Source organism: Chionomys nivalis, chromosome 5, assembly GCF_950005125.1.
Source record: "Chionomys nivalis chromosome 5, mChiNiv1.1, whole genome shotgun sequence".
Classification (NCBI taxonomy): domain Eukaryota; kingdom Metazoa; phylum Chordata; class Mammalia; order Rodentia; family Cricetidae; genus Chionomys; species Chionomys nivalis.
Genome location: NC_080090.1, coordinates 22,873,011 through 22,897,026, shown reverse-complemented (window position 1 = coordinate 22,897,026; position 24,016 = coordinate 22,873,011). Strand labels below are relative to the sequence as shown.

General features: G+C 46.3%; 1 protein-coding gene across 2 annotated transcripts; it reads left to right on the top strand.

The window, feature by feature from the left end:
* The first annotated feature begins 550 nt into the window (after positions 1-550).
* Positions 551-9,920, top strand: Adamts4 (ADAM metallopeptidase with thrombospondin type 1 motif 4). 2 transcript variants are annotated; one of them, XM_057770953.1, is made up of 9 exons: positions 551-1,576; positions 2,663-2,986; positions 3,201-3,333; positions 3,857-4,027; positions 5,668-5,954; positions 6,058-6,244; positions 6,493-6,668; positions 7,688-7,863; positions 8,291-9,920. In XM_057770953.1, the coding sequence occupies exons 1-9, from the start codon at positions 893-895 to the stop codon at positions 8,715-8,717; spliced, it is 2,565 nt and encodes an 854-aa protein (XP_057626936.1). In that variant the 5' UTR covers positions 551-892; the 3' UTR covers positions 8,718-9,920. The 2 variants fall into 2 exon arrangements, with proteins under 2 accessions (XP_057626936.1, XP_057626937.1); XM_057770954.1 differs by lacking the exon at positions 2,663-2,986.
* The last annotated feature ends 14,096 nt before the right edge of the window (positions 9,921-24,016 follow it).

Here is a 24,016-nt window from a genome sequence, read left to right as displayed (position 1 = left end):
TTACCTGTTCACCACTTCCTTTTAAACCCAGACAGCTTGAAATCAACCTCTGGAGTAGAGGGCAGCAAAAATGACATGTGAGAGTGTCTAGGCTATTCCAGGCTGGACAGTAGGGACATGAATTCTCCCAGGACAGAATCTCATCTGTGTGTGTTCGCCAGGCCCTTTCCCCGAGTCCCTGCTTCCCTTGGGGCTCTGTCCCACCAAAAAGGGAAAGAGACAGCTGAGGGCTGCTGGTGGGATTTGGGAAAAGGATGTGTCATCGGCTGGCTCAGTGCCCATAATGCATCTGGTTGCTAGAGATTCCCTTCCCCTGGGCAAGTCCCTCTTTTTTTTTTTTTTCTTTTTCCTTTCTTTCTTTTTAAGGGAAAGAAAAAAAAAGGAAAAGAAAAGAAACAACTAAGGTCTTTGGGAAGCGATGATACATGCGTCTGAGTCCCACTGAGCTTCTGGCTAAGTGGCTTACAGATCAGCCAATCACACACAGAGGGAGGCTCGGGATGCTTAAAAGAGCTGGCGGGGAGAGAGACTGGGGAGAACCCGGGGGAGACCCACTGATACACAGAAAGGAAAGAGACTGATGAGAAGAGAGACAGAGACAAAGAGACAGCAAAGGGAGGCAGAGACAGAGCAGGCACTGAGGGAAAGCCACAACTGGGCAGAGGGAGAAGCCAGAGAAGCTGAAGAAGAGACAAAGACCCAGGAGAGAAGGGCACAGGAGGAAGTTTTGGAGGAGAGAGGTCCTTAGGCGCATTTCTTGAGCCCAGGGACTGTTTTCTTCATTTCTGAACGTCCCTAGCCCCTCTAAAAACTTTGCCTCAGATTTTGGCACAAATCCGATCCCCTCCGGCTTTAACGAGGAGTTTTCCATAGTTAGGGTGGGGAGGATTTGATGCCTCCAATGGCCTCAATCCATCCCAGCTGCAGCACGGGTACCATGTCCCAGATGGGCTTGCATCCCGGGAGGGGCTTGACTGGGTACTGGCTGCGAAGGACCCAACTCCGCTTGCAGCTTCACACAGTGCCTTTCTCTGGTCTGGAGTGGAGGCGGTCGCTGGTGCTGCTGCTGGCCTCCCTCTTGCCCTTAGCCTGGGCAGCGAGCCCCCTCCCTCGGGAGGAGGAAATCGTGTTTCCAGAGAAGCTCAATGGCAGCGTCTTGCCTGGCTCAGGTACCCCTGCCAGGCTGCTGTACCGCTTGCCGGCCTTTGGGGAGGTGCTACTACTAGAATTAGAGCAGGACCCTGGGGTCCAGGTAGAGGGGCTGACAGTGCAGTACCTGGGCCAGGCACCTGAGATGCTGGGTGGGGCAGAGCCGGGTACCTACCTGACTGGCACCATCAATAGAGATCCGGAGTCGGTGGCATCTCTGCACTGGGACGGGGGAGCCCTACTAGGGGTGCTGCAGTACCGAGGGGCTGAACTCCACCTCCAGCCTCTGGAGGGAGGCTCCCTTAACTCTGCTGGGGGACCAGGGGCTCACATCCTACGCCGGAAGAGTCCTGACAGCAGCCAAGGTCCCATGTGCAACGTCAAGGCTCCTTCTGGGAGCCCCAATCCCATTCCCCGAAGAACCAAGGTAGGCAACCGTGGAGTTTTTGTCCCGTATTATCCTCCCGCCAAGTCTGTCCTACTGACCCCTATTCACCCTCTCTCCTCCCACTTCCACTTCTAGCTTTTCAGCCTTTCTCCTCTCTGCTTTCCATCTCCACTACCCTTACTTTGAAAAGTGTTGGCTTCTCCCTGCCTTAGCCATTTGCTTTGCTCTGAGGATTCCCCGAGGTAACACAGATTCTCTGGGCTGTACCGACCTCCCCACCACACCCCGCCCCTTCCTGGCGGTGGAGTCTCCTGCTGACACAGTTCCCAGCAGTAAAGCTCTCCTAACAGCCTGTTGGCCTAGGCTCTTTTCTCTGCCCCAGTGATTTTTACCCCCACCCCCAGCTAGAGAAGTGAAGTTTGAGGCCTGATGGGGTTGGGGTTTTTGGCTTCTGACGTTGCCTTTAAAATTGTTCTGGCAAATGGCGAAATAGGCCAGGCGAGGAGAAGCATCCATACCTCTGGGTCAATCCTCTTCCCACACTGTGGGCTGGCTGCTAGGCTGCGGGAGGCGCCATCCTTTCCTCCCTCCCACTCCTGGGTCTCCCCCTTTTTTTCTCTCCCACCCCTTCTCTAGCTTTAATCCAGACCAGACGCTCCTTCCACACCCGCCACGCTGAGATCTGGCTGTGGCCCTAGCTGCTGACTGAATTGTTCCTCCAACCACATAGGGCAGACACATCGGTCGTTGTGACAGCCCAGCCCTCTCTCTAGCTCTGCTCCGACAACCCCTGCCACACTCAGGGACCCCAGTGCCCCTCCCCAAAGCAGGCCCAGCTGCTTTTCACCTCTGGGGCCCACTCAGCCCTGAAACGTGGCAAAGCCTTCTCCTCTTTCAGAACAACAGCTGATTCTTCAACATTACCACAAAAGCCCTGCGCTTTGGGGTTAGGGGGAGGGTCCAAACCAGTCACTTCAGGAATCCTGTGAGGCGTGTGAGGGCCAGCTGACTCTGCTGAGTTCTAGACCCAGGAAGAGAAGGAGAGGAGAAGGGATCCATGGGCCTGGGCAGCTGTTTCAGGACCCTCCTCTCATTTTTTTTTTCTTTTTTCCCCCCTCTCTTCAGCGCTTTGCTTCTCTGAGTAGATTCGTGGAGACACTGGTGGTGGCCGATGACAAGATGGCAGCATTCCATGGTACAGGGTTAAAGCGCTACCTGCTGACAGTTATGGCTGCAGCAGCCAAGGCCTTTAAGCACCCAAGCATCCGAAACCCCGTCAGCTTGGTGGTGACTCGGCTAGTGATCCTGGGGTCAGGCCAGGAAGGGCCCCAAGTGGGGCCGAGTGCAGCCCAGACCCTACGCAGCTTCTGCGCCTGGCAGCGGGGCCTCAACACCCCTGAGGACTCAGATCCTGACCACTTTGACACAGCCATTCTGTTCACCCGTCAGGTAAGGCTCCCAGGCAGTACCACACCCAAAGAACCACAACACGAAGAGACACTGCCCATACACAAACCTGATGGAAAGGGCGTCTCTAAAGTCGTGCAACATGTACCTGGCCCCAGCCATCCTGCCATGGAGTGACCATCCCGGCCCGGACCATGCTGGGTCCTCACTAATCTGAGTATCAGCCCCAAGTATCTTCTGTGCTCCTCCTCCACAGGACCTGTGTGGTGTCTCTACTTGTGACACTCTGGGTATGGCTGATGTGGGCACAGTGTGTGATCCGGCTCGGAGCTGTGCTATTGTGGAGGATGACGGACTCCAGTCGGCCTTCACTGCTGCTCACGAACTGGGTAAGGGAGCACTGGGGCAGTGTGGCCCCTGAAGGGGACCTGAAGGGTACTGGGGATGCTATAAGGAGCTAAGGCGCTCACTAGAGTGCAAATGGGGGTACCAAGGTATTCTCCTCCTCCTCCTCCCCAGGCCCAGGTCCAAGTTCAATCTCCTTTTCTGTTCTGGGTGCAGACAAATATAGATTTTTCTATTAAAAAAAGTAGCAGGTGGGAACTACTTTGAACTGTATACATGTACATGAATTACATGTTCAGAAGGAGAGAGAGTAAGGGAATGGGGACTGAGGATTGGGAGTGTTAGCTACAGTGGACAACAAGCAGAAGAGGCCTTTCCTCTGGGGAAGAGAAGACAGAGCAATAGGGGCTACACATGAACCTTCAGAGAACTATAAGGAGATTTGAGGTGGGGGAGGGGAGGTGGATCTGATCAGCAGCAGCTGCAACCAGGCTTATGATGGACCACCCCCCTCCCGAGGACACAGGATGGAACCCTTGGATGCTAGCAGGATCTCTTCTCTTACAGGCCATGTCTTCAACATGCTCCATGATAACTCCAAGCCATGTGTTAATCTGAACGGGCAGGGGGGCTCCACTCGCCATGTCATGGCTCCAGTTATGGCTCACGTGGATCCTGAAGAGCCTTGGTCCCCGTGCAGTGCCCGCTTCATCACGGACTTCCTGGACAATGGCTATGGTAAGCAGGCGGCATCTTTCTCAAAATAAGACTCGATTCCTGCCCTCTCCCACTGGGCTCTTCTTTCTGGAACATTCTCTGTGGGCCCTACTGACTCCTCCATGTGTGCTGCCTCTGCTGTACGCAATGGGGTCAGAAATGCTGCTGTCTTTGTATGGTTCCCACTTCCTGTGAAAACAAATAGTACAGGTAAGGGAGACAAATACTAACTCCATACAATTAGAACTGGTCTTTTAAGCTGGGCAGTGGTGGCATACCTTTAATCCTAGCACTTGGGAGGCAGAGGCAGGAGGGTCTCTGAGTTAGAGGCCAGCCCAGTCTACAGAGCAAGTTCCAGGAAAGCCAGAGCTATACAAAAGAACCCTATCCAAAAGGAAGAAGAAGAAGAAGAAGAAGAAGAAGAAGAAGAAGAAGAAGAAGAAGAAGAAGAAGAAGAAGAAGAAGAAGAAGAAGAAGAAGAAGAAGAAGAAGAATTGACCTTTTAAGGACTAGCACTGTCCAGTGTTGAAATGGAATGGATTGACTATAAATCATGTAATTACCTTGTCATTCGATAAAGTCTACAAGACAACAGAATGACTTTCTCCAAAGTTTATTTTATTTTTATTTATGAGTGTATATGTGTATGCATACAAGCTTGAAGGTGCCCATGGAGGCCAGAAAAAGGGTGTTGGATCCCCTGGAACTGGAGGCAGTTTGTGAGTTACTTGATGTAGGTGGTGGAAACTGAACTCCAGACCTCTCCAAGTGCTCTGAACTGTGGAGCCAACTCACCAGCTCCCCAAAGTTACTGACTAGAGGCATTCTCAAGAATTCTGTAGATGGGCATGGTGGCACATGCCATTAATCCCAGCACTGAGAGGCAGATGGATCTCTGTGAGTTTGAGACCAGCCTGGTCTATGTAGTGAATTTCAGGACAGCCAGGACTGTATAGAGACCATATCTATAAAAAAAAAAAAAAATGTATAGCAGGACTAAGCAGTGTAACATATGCCTATAATCTTAGTATTGGGGAAACTAAGGCAGGATTGCCACATAACTTCCAGGCAAGCTTGGGTTATGTAATAGTGAGTTCCAAGCTATGTGATGCTGTGGAGTGAATGAATTTCCGCCCCCAAGATTCCAAATGGGGTCAGCAAGATGGCTCAGCAGGTTAAGGTGAGTGCTGCCAAGCCCAATGACCTGACGACCTCTGCAAGTTGTCCTCTGACCTCCATACATGTGCTGTGGCATGTGCAGACAAATAAGTGAATATGATAAGAAAAAAAGTTTTCAAAGCCCAAATACTAGAAACAATAATAAATTCTATGGTGAGTGAGATCAGGCGGAAGCACTTTGGCTTCTGTGCTGACTGAGCTCTTTGTTACATGCAGATACGCGGCTTAAGTTACTTGGCTTCTCTGGGTTTGCAGTTAGTTAACCGATAAGTTAGCTATACTAACAGCCAGTATCTCACAGTGGTGTGGTTAGTAAATGAGGTCATGTGGATTCAAGGCTTTACCAGTACTGATCACAAAATAAGCATCCAATACGGTGTAGCTGAGGGTACCTTAGCCACCAGGGAGCCCAGGCTTTCAGTTGGCAATCCTTAGAGCCCACTTCAGGCTCTTGCTAACTTTGTACCTTAACCCCCTTTCAGGGCACTGTCTCTTAGACAAACCAGAGGCTCCCCTGCATCTGCCAGTGACTTTTCCTGGCAAGGACTACGATGCCGACCGCCAGTGCCAACTGACCTTTGGGCCTGACTCACGCCATTGTCCACAGCTGCCACCACCCTGTGCTGCCCTCTGGTGCTCGGGCCACCTCAATGGCCATGCTATGTGCCAGACTAAGCATTCACCCTGGGCTGACGGTACACCCTGCGGATCCGCACAGGCCTGCATGGGCGGCCGCTGTCTTCACGTGGACCAGCTCAAGGACTTCGATGTGAGAGCCCAGAGCTCGGCTTGGGTGAAAGGCCTGCGGGGAGGACACTGGTTCTGAACCTAGGAGAGTGTACTTATCCCACTTCCGTTCTGTGCCTCTGCAGATTCCACAGGCTGGGGGCTGGGGTCCCTGGGGACCATGGGGTGACTGCTCTAGGAGCTGTGGGGGTGGTGTCCAGTTCTCCTCCCGGGACTGCACAAGACCCGTCCCCCGGAATGGTGGCAAGTACTGCGAGGGTCGCCGTACCCGTTTCCGCTCCTGCAACACTGAGAACTGCCCAAGCGGCTCAGGTGAGAGCTGGGAAGGCTGAGAGCCCTCGGAGGGATGCTAGAGAAGAGGTGCTGTCCCTAGAGTGCTGAACTAAGGTGCTAATTGACTCCGCTTCCGGGGGGAGTTTCTTTATCTTTCTAGAACTGTCCCTGGCAGTCTGTGAGGGAGAGAGATGTCATGCCAGCTAAAGTTCTGAGAGGCTAGGTGGAAGGCTGTGTGGGCTAGTGGGAAGAGAGAGAGGCTCAGTCTGCCCATTTTATCCCTATAGCATTGACCTTCCGTGAGGAGCAGTGTGCTGCCTACAACCACAGGACGGACCTCTTCAAGAGCTTCCCAGGGCCCATGGACTGGGTCCCTCGCTACACAGGTGTAGCCCCACGAGACCAGTGCAAACTCACCTGCCAGGCCCGGGCACTGGGTTACTACTATGTACTGGAACCACGGGTGAGGACCAGAAACGCTTATGCCCAGTCACGCTTCCCAGTGATCCCTGCGGGAAGTGGGGGGGGAGAAGTCCCTCCAGACCATTGCTGGAGTGCATCACACCACGTCAGCCTGCCTACAGATTCACTATCTTGTCTGTCCATGCCCAGTATTAGGGAAACAAATGCCTAACTCTGGATATGTGGCCAGGGAAGCTGCTCTAACTTGTCGTATCTGCTTCCTTCCCTCTTTGTCCATCCTTTTGTACCCCATTTGGTGAGAATGAAGCCTGTGGCCTTTTGGGGAGGTCCTCAACTCTCCTTTCCATGGAGTCCTCTCTCAAAGTATTGACTCTTGGACAGCCAGTCGTCAGTGGACAGACCTCCCAGAAATCACTGACATCCGGACACTCCCACTGTAGTGACAGAGTGGCTGGTTCAAGGCAAAGCATGCCCTGCCTACCAGCTTTGGACCCCCTCCCGTCCCCAGTAGTCTATAGAAAATTCCTACAGGTCTGTTGCCCTCTAGCGTTCATCTAGAGGCCACACCATTAAATTTTTGTTGCCGGGACTAAAAACCCTTGCCTTCTCAGTTTGTGATCTTTCTAAATCTCATAATTTCATCCTTAGAAATCTCATGTAGTAATTGTGGAACCTAGATTTTGTTTATAAAGCATTTTGCACATCACCTGTTTCATAGGCAATGCTGGGAAAATGCTCATATCACTATTATCATTATAATCCTGTAGAGGCTGGGTGGTGGTGGCGCACACCTTTAATCCCAGCACTTGGGATGCAGAGGCAGGCAGATCTCTGTGAGTTCAAGGCTAGCCTGGTCTACAAGAGCTAGTTCCAGGACAGGCTCCAAAGCTACAGAGAAACCCTGTCTCAAAAAAAAAAAAAAAATTCCATATAGGTAAAGCCCCACTACATCCCTTTCCTTACCCATTTTTTTCCTGATACCACTTTCCAGATGTTTAGCTTACAAACCCCTGCTGACTTAGCAAGAACCCTTAGCCATGTCCCTCCTCTACTCCTCAGGTGGCAGACGGAACTCCGTGTTCCCCAGACAGCTCCTCAGTCTGTGTCCAGGGGCGCTGTATCCATGCTGGCTGTGACCGGATTATTGGCTCCAAAAAGAAGTTTGACAAGTGCATGGTCTGCGGCGGGAATGGTTCTAGCTGCAGCAAGCAGTCGGGCTCCTTCAGAAAATTCAGGTCTTTTCACCATTTCTGTTTCCCCTCTATTTTCCTGGTTGCTGTGCTGGGCTTGGGACTAAATGCTAAAGTGGGAGACAGACATTACAATGCAGGGTTCCACAGGGTGGACAGAGGGGACACAGGATGCCGTAAGAGCCTTTGAGGGCACCAGGGAAGGCCTCCTGGGGTGGTGACCTCAGAAATAAGAGTAGGAACTGGACAGGCCCCAAGGAGGCCGGGACTGGAAAGACACTGGAATAAAAAGCAGCAATAGGAACTGTCCAGTGAGGAAGACACACTTGCTGGTAGCTCTGTTCTCAGGTGAATACGTGTCTCGTGTAAGCCTGAAGACACACACACACACACACACACTCAGGCAATCACAGTAGGGCAAGCTGAAGGGATTCGAGAGATGCCGAGTTCTTCACGTACTTTTTCCTCACAGGTATGGATACAGTGATGTGGTCACTATCCCCGCCGGGGCCACCCATATTCTTGTACGACAGCAAGGGGGTTCTGGCCCCAGGAGCATCTACCTGGCCCTGAAGCTTCCAGATGGTTCCTACGCCCTCAATGGTGAATACACGCTGATGCCCTCCCCCACGGATGTGACACTTCCTGGGGCAGTCAGTCTGCGCTATAGCGGAGCCACGGCAGCCTCAGAGACACTGTCTGGACATGGGCCTCTGGCCCAACCCTTGACGCTGCAAGTCCTGGTGGCTGGCAACCCACAGAACGCACGTCTGCGGTACAGCTTCTTTGTTCCGCGACCAGTTCCTTCAACACCACGCCCTCCTCCCCAAGACTGGCTGCACCGCCGGGCACAGATTCTGGAGATCATTCGGAAGCGTCCCTGGGCCGGCAGGAAATAACCTCACTCTCCCGGCTGCCCTTTTGGGGTGCCGGGGCCTCGGACTCATCTGGGAGAATGAGGGGGTTCTGCAGCTGCCTCATGCTAAAACACAGCAGGGAAGTGCTGTAGAGGGCAAAACCTGCCCTGCCTCTCTGCCCTAAACTGCAGGCTGGCCCTGCCCTAGCTTCCTGCCCTGGGAGGCAGTGATGTGTAGGTGAATGGAAAGGGGTTAGGAGATGGTCCCCTATCTAAACTGCCCCCTCTGCCCTGCAGGCCACAGGAGGGAGAGGGGAAGGCAGCATGGGTCCTGGATCCCAGTTGTATTTATTTAGTATTTATTCGCTTTTATTTAGCACCAGGGAACGGGACTAGGGTCTTGGGGAAACTCACCCCTTATAGCCCCCACCCTAGCTATGAAATCAGGGTGGTGGTAACAAATATAAGTGGTGTGTGTGTGTGTCTGTGTGTGTGTGTGTGTATGTGCACACGTGTGTTTTTGTATGAGGTACAACCTGTCCTGCTTTCCTTTCCCTGGCTTTTTTTGGCTGGGAAAGGGAGAGCCAAAGGTAGGATTGGTCTTCAGGGAGTGAGGGATTATCATATTTTTAAATGTACAGATTGAAGTCTGCTATTTATATGCCCCTTTGGGGGTCAGACAAATGTGGGTTGCACCTTGGCCCCACATCTTTGAGCATTTGTTTTCTCGTTTGCCAATAACAATAATACCTCCCTTAGAAATTTGTTGTAAGGGTTAAATAATGTAAATAAAGAACTAGCATAACGCCTCACCCTCCACAGGTACTCAGCAAATGGTGACTGCTCTTATTCTCATCAGCGTTCTGTCCACACTCCTCCTCCATGGAGGGTCTGCCCTGCACTTAAAGCCGACAAGCATCCATGTCACTTATGCCACTCTTTATCCCCAGGCTCAGATCCCGTAGTTGTCGTACTCTAAGATTGGGAGACACTGTCAGAAAAGGCCATTCTGTCTAGCACTTCCGTGGGCACATAATCACCTGAAGCAGACACAATAAACACTTGGCAATATAGCCAACAAGAACATGAAGATACAGAAACCAAAAAACCCAACTCCTTCAACACAAACAAGAGTGTAGTTGTAAGAGTGATGGTTTTGAGGGATGGAGAAGGATGTTGCAATAGCATCCTGGCACTCTAGAGCTGATGGATCTGAACCTTATTACCTAGGTGATGTTGGGCAAGTCACTGATACACAACTTTGGATTACAAGCATACGGAACAGGGCCCATAGTAACTGCTCCCATTGCTCTGTGCTCGAGGATTTTCGAACAGTAAAGGGTGTTGTAACATGAGAAGTGACCTTTGTGATGACTGACTCGGACAGTGACTCCACCATCAATCAACGTAAGCCCAATAGACTTCTTGGAAGATGTGAGGTTAGAATGGAATTTAATGAGAGGAACAGGATGTGGTCTGGTAAGCAATAAACAGCAAAGCAAAAGAAAAAAAAAATGAAGATGGATCTAATGAGAGTGGAGCCATCTGTTCAGTGATGCAGAATGTGAGGAGCAGCACTGAGCGGAAATGGATCTCCTTTCCTTGAGGAACAAGAGGAATAACCTAGTCAGTCTTGGGTGTGTTATAGATGGGACAGGTGGGCAAAGGCATAGTGGAGAGTTTTGAAAGTTAAGTGGCAAATGCAGACCTGCTAGGGATTGGGAAAGGGACTGGATGTTGAGGTGGGAAGGAGCTGTAGGAAGAGAAGACCCCGAGGTGAGAGTGGACCATGGAGAAACCAAAGGCATCTTGCTCTGCCATACCACCTTCAGTGGGAACTGCCAGACAGGACTTGAGGTGCAAGGCAGGGCCTCTGAGGTTGAGAGGCAGGCCCAGAGGTTGTCGATGTTTGTGCGTACGCTCTCTTCAGTGGAGCTATGCTGTGGAGTATTAGCTTAACTATTGTAAAGATGTGTTGCTTGGTTTATGCTGCATTTGTTTAACTATGAAAAGATGTGTTCTGTTCTACCTTGTCTGCCTAAGGCACCTGATTGAACTAATAAAAAACTGAGTGGTTAATAGTTAGGCAGAGGAGGGATAAGCAAGGCTGGTGGGCAGATGGAAAAGGGACCAGCCAGCTGGGTGCCCAGCCAGCCAGACATGGAAGAAACGGGAAAGCAAAAAGGACAGTACGTAGATGAGGTAAACAAGCCTCAGGGAACCACGTAGATTAATAGAAGTGGGTTAATTTAAGTTAAAAAAAAAAAACTAGCTAGAAACAAGCCTAAGCTAAGGCCGAGCATTCATAATTAATAATAAGTCTCCATGTCATGATTTGAGGGCTGGTTGTCCAAAAAAGCCAGCTACAGAGCAAGGCTTTGCTGATCAGGTTCTGTATGAGACAGAGCTTCACACGGTGCCCTGTTCTTTACACCACCCAGCACAGTGCCTGCCTGCTCACGCTGCAGCAGCGGAGAGAAGGGACGGCCTCACTCCTCTCTCTAGCAAGCATGGCTCCCCCTGCTGTTCTTGTTCTCTGGTGGGTCTTAGGGTCCTGCTACCAACCAGGCAGGAAGAGGCAGAGACAGGAGAGTGGAATAAAATTAAGGTGATCTGCAGTTGCTTTGTCTAGCCGGTAAAATTGGACCATATGCTTATGGACCTTAATACTATGATCTTATGGTACAAGCCGAGCTCTGTTCAAGCGAAGGTAAAATAAAAACACAAATGATATATGACCGTGTCCTTAAAGAGCTCACATTGCCTCCTGGGGAGGAGGTTGTGCATTGCCTGTGCACAGAAACAAAGGGATAGTACAAGGAACTATAAGATAAGGGCAAAACGAACTTTGCAGAGGTTGAGCCTGGAACCTGAGCACCCTCAGGGCTCAGGAAGGAGGAGCCCTGGTTGAGTTTTGTTTTTTTTTTTTTGTTTGTTTGTTTGGTTTTTTTTTTTTTTTTTTTTTTTTTTTTTTTTTTTGGTTTTTTTTTTGAGACAGGGTTTCTCTGTGGTTTTGGAGCCTGTCCTGGAACTAGCTCTTATAGACCAGGCTGGTCTCGAACTCACAGAGATCCGCCTGTCTCTGCCTCCCGAGTGCTGGGATTAAAGGCGTGCGCCACCACTGCCCGGCTGTTTGGTTTTTTTTTGTTTTTTGTTTTTTGTTTTTTTTTTTGGTTTTTCGAGACAGGGTTTCTCTGTGATTTTGGAGCCTGTCCTGGAACTAGCTCTTGTAGACCAGGCTGGTCTCGAACTCACAGAGATCCGCCTGCCTCTGCCTCCCAAGTGCTGGGATTAAAGGTGTGCGCCACCACCGCCCGGCTCCTGGTTGAGTTTTTGAAGGTAGATCACTATGATAGCCCTTCTCACATTTCCTTAGGGCACTTGGCAATTTACTTTGTAAATCACTTTCACAACAATTATTTTTAAGAAACTACTTTGTTCACTAGGCTGATACAAAGAAATTTTCTCCTTGGAAGGTGGAAGGATCGGGACTTCAAGGCCAGCCTCTGCTGCTACATCACAGTAAATTTAAGGCCAGCCTGACTACACAAAACCTTGTCTCAAAAGAGGAGGAGGAGCGTTGGGTGGTGGTGGTACACGCCTTTAATCACAGCACTCAGGAGGCAAAGGCAGGAGGATTGATGAGTTAGTGATCAGTCTGGTCTACAGAGAGTGTTTCAGGACAACACAGAGAAACCCTGTCACGAGGGAGGGGGGCGGCACGAAGAGGAAGAGAAATTTATTTTTTCCAAAAATGTATTGAAGGCTAGAGAGATGGTTCAGCATTTAAGACCACTAGCTGGTCTTCCAGAGGAACCGGGTTTGAGTCCCAGCACCCACATGGCAGCTCACAACAATCTACAACTCCAGTTTCATGGAATCCGATACTTTCTTTGGGTATTGGTGTTTCTCTGCCAGCTCAGTGGTTGCACACGAATCTATTGTATTCTAATGATCACCTACAGCCCCACGGCCCCTCAGTCAGCCATCAGCTGGCCACTCAGGGGCAGACTGGTGAGGCTTCCAGTCCCTAAGCCCCGATTATGTTGCAGCTGTGATATGTAGGTTTAAATTAAATCTTTATCATTATATTTATCAATAAGACTCAGGAGTCAAAGGCTGGGCACAACCTGCTAGCTCAGAGAGGCTGAATAGCAGCTAGCTGATATTGTTTTTTGGCGGGAGACACCGCAAGAGATGAATCTCTTCCCTCATCCCACAACCAAGAGACTCAAACTCCAGTCCCCGTCCTTTTCCTTTCTGTGCATCTTCTCTATCCAAATTGTTTGCTTCTCCGTGGTCAGTTCTGGTCAGCTGGTCACTGGCTCCGCCCCCTGAGTCAAGTTAAACTTTATTGGGCAGTCTTGGGAGTGTCAGAGTGCGATCAAAATGTCCCGCAACATGATCTCTGTGGGTACTAGGCATGCGTGTGGTGCACAGGCATATATGCAGACAAATCACGGATAGCCACAAAATAAAAATAAATTTAGAAAGGATTGAGTATAAAGACTACTTCTGTGATTGAGAGAGTAGGTAGATTTATATGGTGAAAGGGGGTCAAAAAGAGCTAGCCCTTCAAAAAGATGAGTAATCCAGTCTTCAATGTCACTCAGCCCCTGACCCCTTTCAGGAATGTCTTCCATATTCCACGCTGCCCCACAGCCAGAATATAAGCTTCACATAACACCCATCTTGAAGTTGAGTCCAACAAGCTCTTGCTAGGAACGGAGATGAGGGAATATACCTTTTCATATATGGGTCAAGATGACCTTGGTCAATACCAGTCTAAGTATTGCCTCCGTAGGTTTGAACTATGATGTGGCGTAGAAGTAGTTGAGGGGCTGGAGAGATGGTTCAGTGGTTAAAACCACTGACTACACTTCCAGAGGTCCTGAGTAGAAAGAGGGAAAACAGAAAAAAGGAGGCACTGAAATTGTTCACGTATCTATTTGTAAGGGTAAAAAGAGGGAGCAGTGAGGTACTTGAAAAAGAGGTGGCAGTGATTGACAAGGGACGTACTTCTTAAAGTTCAAGAGGAGTTCGGACTAGCTCATTTCATGAGATGGACTCATCTGAACAGGGAAGGAGATTGAGGCAAAACATGGGTTGGACCAATTTCTTCAAACCCCTCCTGCCTGGCCATGATATTCTCACTTCTGCGGTTAGAGCAGAGGAAATCTGGGCTTTTGTCCAATCACTATTTTTGTGGTAGTGGTGGGAGAGCCAGGGTTTCTGGAGAGTGCTGTGAGATGGGTATTTTTTTTCTACACGAACTCTTGCTCCCCTTCTTTTCTCTCCACGCAGTATTTTTTTCTCTGTCTCTAAAATACTAGATTGACAGTGATAAAGCAGTATCTCATTGGTCAGAGCTTGTCAGGGAGGAAGGGCCAAGGGACTGGATTCAAAGGATTAACATTTTATTGGGTAAGATAACGATGCTTCTGAGCCAGTTGAATACCTTCCCCATTGACTGTTGCTGGGCGGGTGGGGGTGGGGTAGGGGGGTGGGAGGGTGTGGTTTGGGGGGGGCCAAGATCTTTGGCAGCAAGAGTCACCAGCTGACAGCTGGAGGAAACCACCAGCTCTAAATATGCTTGGAAAGAGGGGAGTCGGAGAAGGTGGAGGAGCAATATACTCAACAACATCCCCAGACAGGACCTTATATGGGGACAGGCTCAGAGTACTTAATTAGCCTTGGGAAGGAGAGAAAGGGCGGAAATATATTTAAGCACTCACTATAGTCTTCAACTAACAAAAGTCCCATGAGTTCTCGCAAACAGTGACACACATTTTACATACCCCCTGATAGAGACATGTTAGGCACATTCTCTTGATAATGTATATGCAAATGTCCACGAGAGAAAGAGACAGAGAGACAGACGAGATGGAGAAGTATAAAGAGAAGGAGGAGAAAGAGGAGAGAGGAGAGAGATCAGGAAAATGAGTCTCAAGAATAAGTTAAAAATCCTGCTTGGGGATGGGAAGTGGGGTGGATTGGAGGAATGGCTTAACAGTTAAGAGCAGTGGTTGCTCTTCCAGAGGTCCTGAGTTTAATTACCAGCAGTCACACGGTGTCTCATAACTATCTCTAGTGGGATCTGATGTCCTCTTCTGGCATAAAGGCATACATGCAGATAGAGCACTCATATACATAAAATAAATAAAATGAAATCTTTAAAAAATCCTGCTGGGTATGAAGGTATATTCCTGTAATTCTTGCACTCAGGAAGTTGAGGCGAAGACTTGCCAGGAATTCCAGGCCAACTTTGGCTATGAAAAATGACTGCCTCATGCTAGGCGTGGTGGCACAGGCTTTTAATCCCAGCAATCGGGAGGCAGAGGCAGGTAGATCTCTGCGTTTGAGGCCAGCCTGGTTTATAAAGTGAGTTTCAGGACAGCCAGGGCTACATAGAGAAAAAAGGGAGGAAGGAAAAAGACTGCTTCAAAAACTCGGAAAGGGTCTACTGAGGCAGCTCAGTGGGTACAGCATTGCCACAATGTATCCTAGAAAGGGGGTGGGAACAGGTAGACCTCTGAGAGCAACTAGCCAGCTGGCCTAGCCTAAGTAGCTAATCTCAGCATCCAGATCTGGTCTCCAAAGACAAGGTAAAGGGCTGAAGAGATGGCTCAGTGGTTAAATGTATACACGAGTTTTGAAGACCAGGTTGGGTTCCCAGCCCCCACACTGCAGTTCACAGCCACCTGTCACTCCAGTTCCAGGAGATCTGACGCCCTCTCTGGCTTCTGCAGGCACCACTCGGTGAACATGCATACAAGCAGGCATACAGGCAAATAAACACACTCATGAAAAAAAAAAACTAATGGGGGCTGGAGAGATGGCTCAGTAGCTTTTGCAGAAGACTGGGGTTTGGTTCCCAGCCCCCACACTGCAGCTCATAACCACCTGTAACTCCAGTTCCAGAGATTTCAATACCCTCTTCTGGTTTGCTGTGGGTAATAGGCATGCATGTGATACACATATGTATATAAAGACAAAACATATGAACATACACAAAAATAAAATTAAAGAATATCTAAAAATTAAAGAAAATAACTATATCTAAAAGAACAAATCCCAGCAATTGGGAGGTAGAGGCAGGGAGATCTCTGTGAGTTTGAGGCCAGTTTGATCTATAGAGAAAGTTCCAGGATACCCAGGGATACACAGAGAAACCCTGTCTTGGAAAAAAAAAAGGGGGAGTACTTTCTATTTTGTCTGTGGGCAACAGCATCTTTTTTTTTTTTTTTTTTTTTTTTAAGCTTTGGAGTCTGTCCTGGAACTCCCTTTGTTCTGGGCCCTACAATTGAGGCTTAAAGTAATCATAAATGCTCAAGCAATAGCTCAGGATTATTACTAACTAGCTCTTATATTTTAAGTTAACCCATGTTCCTTATTTACACTCTGTCATACTGCAGCCCCTTTACTTATGGCAAGTTCATCTCCTGCTCCCTCTGCACCTGGCTGGCAATTCCAGACTCTGCCTTTCCTCCTCCCGCTTTCTCCTAATCTGGCTCTCCTGCCTACCCTTACTCTGTTCAGCTATTGGCCAGCTTCTTTATTAAACCAATCACAGTGACATATATTCACACAGTGTAAAGGAATATTCCACAGCAGTAACATTTACTGTCTGGTCTCAGAAATGTTCCCATGTATAGAGATCAGTTGGAAATAATTTGTAAACATTCTCCTCTATCCATAATTTATCATTATATGGACAATATCTTATTAGCTGACTCAAACATGGATAACTTAAAAGAAATGTTTAAGGAAATGAAGAAAATAATACCTTACTGGGAATTACAGATTGCTCCTGAAAAAATATAAGAGGAGATTCTATTTATTACTTAGACTATAAAATAGGTTTACAAAATTCAACCACAGCCGGGCGGTGGTGGCGCACACCTTTAATCCCAAGCACTCGGGAGGCAGAGGCAGACAGATCTCTGGGAGTTCGAGGCCAGCCTGGTCTACAAGAGCTAGTTCCAGGACAGGCTCCAAAGCTACAGAGAAACCCTGTCTCGAAAAACCAAAAAAAAAAAAAAAAAAAAAAAAAAAAAAAAAAATTCAACCACAAAAAGAACAAATCCAGAGAGATCAACTGTGGAGCCTTAATGACTTTCAAAATTTACTGGGAGACATTAACTGGCACACAACTGGATGAACAACTCATGGACTAAGTAATTTATTTAGAAACTTACAAGGTGACAAGGACTTAACTAGTCCAAGAAAATTATCAGCTGAAGCTGAAAGAGAATTGGCTGTGGTAGAGAAAAAAATTACAGAATGCACATGTGGGTCACTTGAATCCAGAGCTTGATTTATCCTAGTTATTCTACCTTCTACCTGTTCTCCTACTGGAACTCTCTCTCTTTCCCTCCCTCCCTCCTTCACCCCCCTTTCTCTCTCTCTCTCTCTGGTTTTTTTTTTTTTTTTTTTTTTTTGAGACAGGGTTTCTCTGTGGTTTTGGAGTCTGTCCTGTCCTGGAACTAGCTCTTGTAGACCAGGCTGGTCTCGAACTCACAGAGATCCGCCTGTCTCTGCCTCCCGAGTGCTGGGATTAAAGGCGTGCGCCACCACCGCCTGGCTCTCTCTGGTTTTTTGAGACAAGGTTTCTCTAGACCTCTGGAACCTGTCCTGGAACTCACTCTGTAAACCATGCTGGCCTGGAACTCACAGAGATCCAATTGTCTCTGCCTTCCAAGTGCTGGTATTAAAGGAGTATGCCACCAATGCCTGGCATGCCTACTGGATTTTTAAATAAAATTTATTTATTTGTTTGTTTATTATGTATGCAGTGTTCTGCCTGCGTATATGCCTGCACGCCAGAAGAGGGTACCAGATCTCAGTATAGATGGTTGTGAGCCACCATGTGGTTGCTGGGAATTGAACTCAGGATCACTGGAAGAGCAGGCAGTGGTCTTAACCTCTGAGCCATCTCTCTAGCCCCCCCCCCCAACTGGAATTCTTATGCAGAGAGAAGATAATATTCTGCAATAGATATTTTGGTCACACAAACAGAACAAAAAAATCAAAGACCTATATAAAAAAGATTTCTGAATTGATTCTAAAAGGAAAATTGAGACTTCGTCAATGAACAGGAATAGACCCAACAAAAATTGTCATACCTTTTACTAATGCTAAAGTTTCCTCCTTATGGAATAAAAAGAACACTGGCAAAAAGTTTACAATAAATTTTTGGTAAAGATTAACAGCATATAGCTCCAAGAGAATTCAATTTATAAAAGGAACCAGTTGGGGGCTTTCTCACATTGTATGGGGAACACCAATACCTGGAGCCCCTATATTCTATGCAGGTGCAAATAAATTAGGAAAAGCAGGTTATAAATCAAGAAATTTAATTAAAATGGCTCAAAGCCCTTATGATTCTGTTCAAAAGTCAGAATTATAGGCTATTCTTGTGGTATAATTAGATTTTTCAGAAACTCTTAGAATACTTACTGACTCTCAATATGCAGAAAGAGTTGTTTTATGTGTTTAAACTGCTGAACTTATTCCTGATGATTCAGAATTAATTTCATTATTTATACAATTACAGTAAATAGGAATAGGAATCATCCCATATATATTACACATATCAGATCCCATACAGGTCTACCAAGCCCTCTGGCTCAAGGTAATGATGAAACTGATTAGCTATTGCTAGGAAATGTGCTGGAAGCCTCAACATTTCATAAGAAGCACCATGTTAATAGCAAGGGTTTGAAAAGGGAATTTTTCATTGTTTGGAAACAAGTCAAGGAACTTATAAGAAAATGTCCTACTTGTTCTTTGTATAACTAAACTCCACTACTTGCAGGAATCAACCTGGGGTAGTCAAAGAAACAAAATTTGACAAATGGATGTGTTTCATTTTTCAGAGTTTGGAGAAATAAAGTATGTACCCCATACCATAGATACATTTTTTTTTTTTTTGGTTTTTTGAGACAGGGTTTCTCTGTGGTTTTGGAGTCTGTCCTGGAACTAGCTCTTGTAGACCAGGCTGGTCTCGAACTCACAGAGATCCGCCTGTCTCTGCCTCCCGAGTGCTGGGATTAAAGGCGTACGCCACCACCGCCCGGCCATAGATACATATTCAAGATTTCAGTGGGAAACTACTTTGAGTTCTAAAAAGGCTGATTCTGTAATTACACATCTATTAGAAGTTATGGCCATGATGGGTATACCTTTTCTATTTAAGACTGACAATGTTCCAGCGTATGCCTCTAGTAAAATGAAATTTTTTTGCATATTACAACATAAAACATATTACAGGTATAGCATACAATCCTACAGGACAAGCAGTTATAGAAAGTTGTAACTGCACTTTAAAATAAATGCTTAAGTGCTGGAGAGATGGCTCAGAAGTCCTGAGTTCTATTTCTAGAACTATACAGTGGCTCACAACGAAATAGAATGAGATCTGGTGCCCTCTTCTGGCATGTAGGCATAAATGCAGGCAGAACACCGTATACATAATAAACTCTTTTAAAAAAAATTCTTAATAAGCAAAAGGGGCAATAATGACCCCTGGAGTCAGATTGCACAATACTTTATTGATTTTAAACTTTTTAAATGCTAAGAAAAGGGAACAACATCTGCAGAGAGACTTTAGATAACAGAAAAAAACCACTGAACTGAACCAGCCAGTGTACTTTAAAGATGTGGAAAATGTTATGTTGGGGAAGAGGTTTTACTTTTATTTTTCCAGGAAAAGAAAAGTATGGATACTGTCAAATTGACAAGGATTCCATTCGAAACAGGAGAGACCTTTTGATTAGAAGAGGTGATCGTTCATCAGCCAATGTGGCGATTCACCCTAACAAGAGGGAAAACTCACCAAATTAAGGTAGGGACAGGGATTTGGTTTTGTCTGTCCAAGAAAATAAAAACATCCAACTGAAGAATCTGAAGAGCTTTGGACAAATGAACCATTGAAAAAAGAAGGGAGAACCATCGGAGAAAAGTAGCACGACAAGGAGTAACCTGGCCCAATGGTATAGAATACTTCCTATAGAATAAGATTTCATAAGCCTTCCAAAAGGTCTGTTTTTGCTGGTTTCTACAGACACGTTAAACAGGTAGTCTTTATGTAATCCAACTTAATTCAAAACTAAGGCTGGCTTTGGAGTTGGAGTGTGGCTTTCTCCTTCTCTAAACCCAAGCAAGTCTGCTAAATGAAAATTCAAAGTCTCTGTCTCATATCAGAAGAACCACTTGGTATGGGACAGAAGAAAACTAAAATCTGGAGACTATTGTTTTGTCACTAATCTCATACCCGTCAAATTTATTTTGACTCTTTAAAACTTTTTTAAGGTATAAGTATTATCTCAAAATATAAACTTTGCTTTGATATTAATGTTATTATAAAGTACTAACTAATTCTAACCTTAGGCTTCATGTAGCTTCCTGTATATGATTTCAGGCCTGAGTTTAAACAACTATTTAGGAATTAAGTCTGGATATCCCAGGCGTATTTAGTAGATCGTGGTCCTTTAACTTATAGCATATGAATGACATTTAATATGTTTACGTTTTCTACAGTTAACAATAAACATTTCTAACAACAATCTCTGAAGTCTCCAAAAAAGATGAGAGGGTCCCACAACGACGATTCTACCTGGATTGTGATAATGCCATTAAGCTGATAAAAACCACCTAAAGACTGGCTTTGGGCTGCAAACTGCTCAGGATAATTCCAAGGTGGCTAGTTGAGATGACCCACCTTCAGGCACTACTCCAGCCAGTACTTCAGATAAGTCCTACACTTTCCCGTTACTCAGAAGCTGGTAACACATGACACAGCTAACTCTCCCAGGATTTGACTGTTGCTTTATTTTTTTTCAGGGTCCCTTAGAGAAGCATCACCCCCCCAGACAACAGGAAGTAATTTTAAGAACACAATGCCCGCATTCCCAAGAGGTGGGTATGGGTGGTTTATGGTCTTTTACTCGGTTATGGATATTTGTCATCATGTAGGGTGCTTGTTTACAAGTTATTATTGGGTACAGTCAAAAAAAGGGGGATATAGATATAAGATAAAATGATAGATTATTGGATCTAATTTCAAACTAAAAGCAATAAGTAGACTTAAATAATTTACATTGGTATAGATTTTTGTATATTGATACAAATTTAAGGTTATTTTTGTTACACTGTATGTATGTTTCTACTCCTGTTTAAGATATTTTTGTATATATATATATATATATATATATATTGTTTTTGCTTTTTTGTTTTTCGAGACAGGGTTTTTCTGTGGTTTTGGAGCCTGTCCTGGAACTAGCTCTTGTAGACCAGGCTGGTCTCGAAGTCACAGAGATCCGCCTGCCTCTGCCTCCCGAGTGCTGCGATTAAAGGTGTGCGCCACCACCGCCCGGCCTATTTTTGTATATTGTTACAAATTTAATGTTATTGTACTTATACTGTACATCTGTTTCCATTTTTGCTTAAGGTATTACCTATATAGTGGTACCTATACAGCTTGTTTAATTATGCAATAAATAAATAAATTTGCCAGTTATTTATGAACTGGACATTGAGAATGTATTTCTTACTTGATAATTGTTCTTGTTGTATGTAGTTCCATTTTTGTTAAGGTAATTACCTTTCCTTTCTATTTGGACAATAATAATTCTTTTTTTTTTTTTTTTTTTTTTGGTTTTTCGAGACAGGGTTTCTCTGTGGCTTTGGAGCCTGTCCTGGAACTAGCTCTGTAGACCAGGCTGGTCTCGAACTCACAGAGATCCGCCTGCCTCTGCCTCCCAAGTGCTGGGATTAAAGGCGTGCGCCACCATCGCCCGGTGACAATAATTCTTATTGTATATAGTTTTACTATGTTAAAATTGGAGTCTTTCCTTCTTTTAAATATTTATTTAACTTTATTTTATGTTTATTTGGTATGAAGGTGGTCAGATCGTTGTGGTCCAGGACCAGCCCAGACCATAAATTTTTTTCTCGGATCAGTGGGGAGGTGTGGGAATAAAGGCATAACTCACATGACTTTATCGGAAGGGAGTTTTCAGGGATCTTTTGTGAAATTCGGAGTTCACATCCTGAAAATCTCCTGCGTTTATTTTCCATACAGTTTTTATATGTAAACTGAGGGGGAAGTTGATTAGCATTCTGTTTCCTAGGTAGCCGGGAAAATGACTGTGGTCATGTCCACACCTATCTATGCCCCCTTTGTCACGTCTTCATATCTATGGCTGTTCTTCTCAAACGTAGACGAATTAGCACCTCTTACTCAGACGTCCTCCCAAATTACAAAGAAGGAGCAGAGCGACATTAGCAGATCCTGACCCTTTGTCTAGGATGGCGTCAGTTTGTCTCAAAAAGCTAGGTGACCACCTCCTGTGTGGCAGGGGCAAACTGGCCTGAAATTCTGGCTGCCAAACAATGTAGAAATATGGGCCTGAATAATATGGCCCTACATCAGATTCCCTGGAACTGCAGTTACAGACAGCTGTGAGCTGCCATCGGGTAATAGGAATTGAACCATGGTTCTCTGGGTGAGCAGCCCGTGCTCTTAACTGCTGAGCCATCTCTCTAGCACCAAGCCTTTCCTTCTTAATTACACAAAAAGGGGGAAATGTTTCGGGAATTATGTCATTGGTCCACTTGCCAACTGAGAGGAGCATTTTGGTCCATGAGATGGGGTATTTATTGGGGATGAACATGACAAGAGGCGGAGTGGTGGAGGACAGTCTTTTTGAACCAGAACGCTGCGAGGGCAGGGCTTTTCATTGGTAGCTTGCATCCCACCTCAGGTTTTTAATCTTACATTTTGTTCTTTAGTTTTATAAAAATAAACAAAAGAAATCAGTAACACCATACAAATCCAGACTCCCTGTGTAGTTCCCATCTTTTTTTAAAAAAAAAAAATTTATTATATATACAATGTACTACCTGCAGGCCAGAAGAAGGCACCAGATCTCATTATGGATGGTTGTGAGCCACCATGTGGTTGCTGGGAATTGAACTCAGGTCCTCTGGAGCACCGGGCCCATCTTTACTGTGTGTCTCTAGCCTTTTATGACTGTGTGAGCCAAACCTTAAATTGCTGTGGCTCTGGCGGCTGGCTCCACCCCCTTCTCGATCTGTGAGCCTTAAACCTGTTTAAGCATTTAACCAAGAATTTAATTCAACCACCCCAGCTCTAGGAAGCTGGTGCCCGCTCTGTGGCAGGTGTTTTTACTTAGCTTTTTGTTTCTACTTAATGTGCGAGCTACTCAAGTGTTTGCTGTATGGCACAGCCTCTTAAAGGAGCTGTATCCATTGGGGGAGGGGAATTTTTTCTTTTTTCAGCTTTTTCAGGCCCTATGTGGAAATCTGATCCCCACATTGGAACACCACTTCATACTACATAGCCTTGGCTAGCCTGGAGCCTACTTAATGTAGACCAGGTTGACCTCAGCTGCCTCTTGCCTGGGATAAAGGACATGTGCTACAACACCCAGTCACTTACATTATTTTTAACAAAAAGATTTAGTTATGTGTATGAGTGTTTTCCTTGCATGTATATATGGGTACCACATACCACATGTATGTCTGATGTCCTTGGAAGCCAGACGATGGCACAGGAACCCTTGTACTAGAATTGCAGATGACTGTGAGCTACTGTGTAAAGCTGCTTATCATCAAACCTGGGTCCTCTACAAGAGCAATGTGTGCTCCTAGCTACCAAACCCTCTCTCTAGCTCTAACAATACATTATTTGCATAAGCTTTATCTCACTGCTGATTTCTATAGCAACTGCCTGCATAGCCTTCTTGCCGCCGGTCTTTTTACTTGCTGCCAAGGCTAAGTAAACAACCACAGAGCCAGAGATCCAGCGTCAGTCCTGACCGCTTTATTGATGCTCCACATCTCCACCAGAGAAACATTCCGAGCAGAGCACTCTGGTCAGAGCAGTTTCTTGCCTTCTTCTTGCCCTTGAGATAAAATCAGGACATTAAAAATTGTGGTGATCCGCCACCACTGACCTACATCTATTGTGTGATGTTTTTTACTCTTTTGACTTTTTGGGGGAGCCTGCCACTCAGCTCCCAAATAAATCATGCCTGGGGGCTTATTCCCACATATGAATGCCCGGCCTTAATTAAGCTCGTTTCTTTCCAGCTTTTCTTAAATTATCCCATCTACCTTTTGCCTCTGGGCTTTGATCTCTCTCTATTTCTGTATACCTTTCATTACTTCTTTCTCCGTGGTTTGCTGAGTAGCTGAGGGCCCAGCCCAACAGCCTCTTCTCATTTCCTCATTGCTCCTTATTCTCTTGCTCCCAAATTTCCCCTTCTGTCTATGCTCTCTGCCTGCTAACCCCGCCTATCCTTGTTACTACCTTGC

Bases quoted from the DNA above. Each gene is read 5' to 3' on its own strand.
- Adamts4 (XM_057770953.1), top strand. From the start codon at position 893: ATGCCTCCAATGGCCTCAATCCATCCCAGCTGCAGCACGGGTACCATG. The intron at 1,577-2,662 runs GTAGGCAACCGT...CCCTCTCTTCAG, and splicing joins CCATTCCCCGAAGAACCAAG to CGCTTTGCTTCTCTGAGTAG. The intron at 6,245-6,492 runs GTGAGAGCTGGG...TTATCCCTATAG, and splicing joins GAACTGCCCAAGCGGCTCAG to CATTGACCTTCCGTGAGGAG.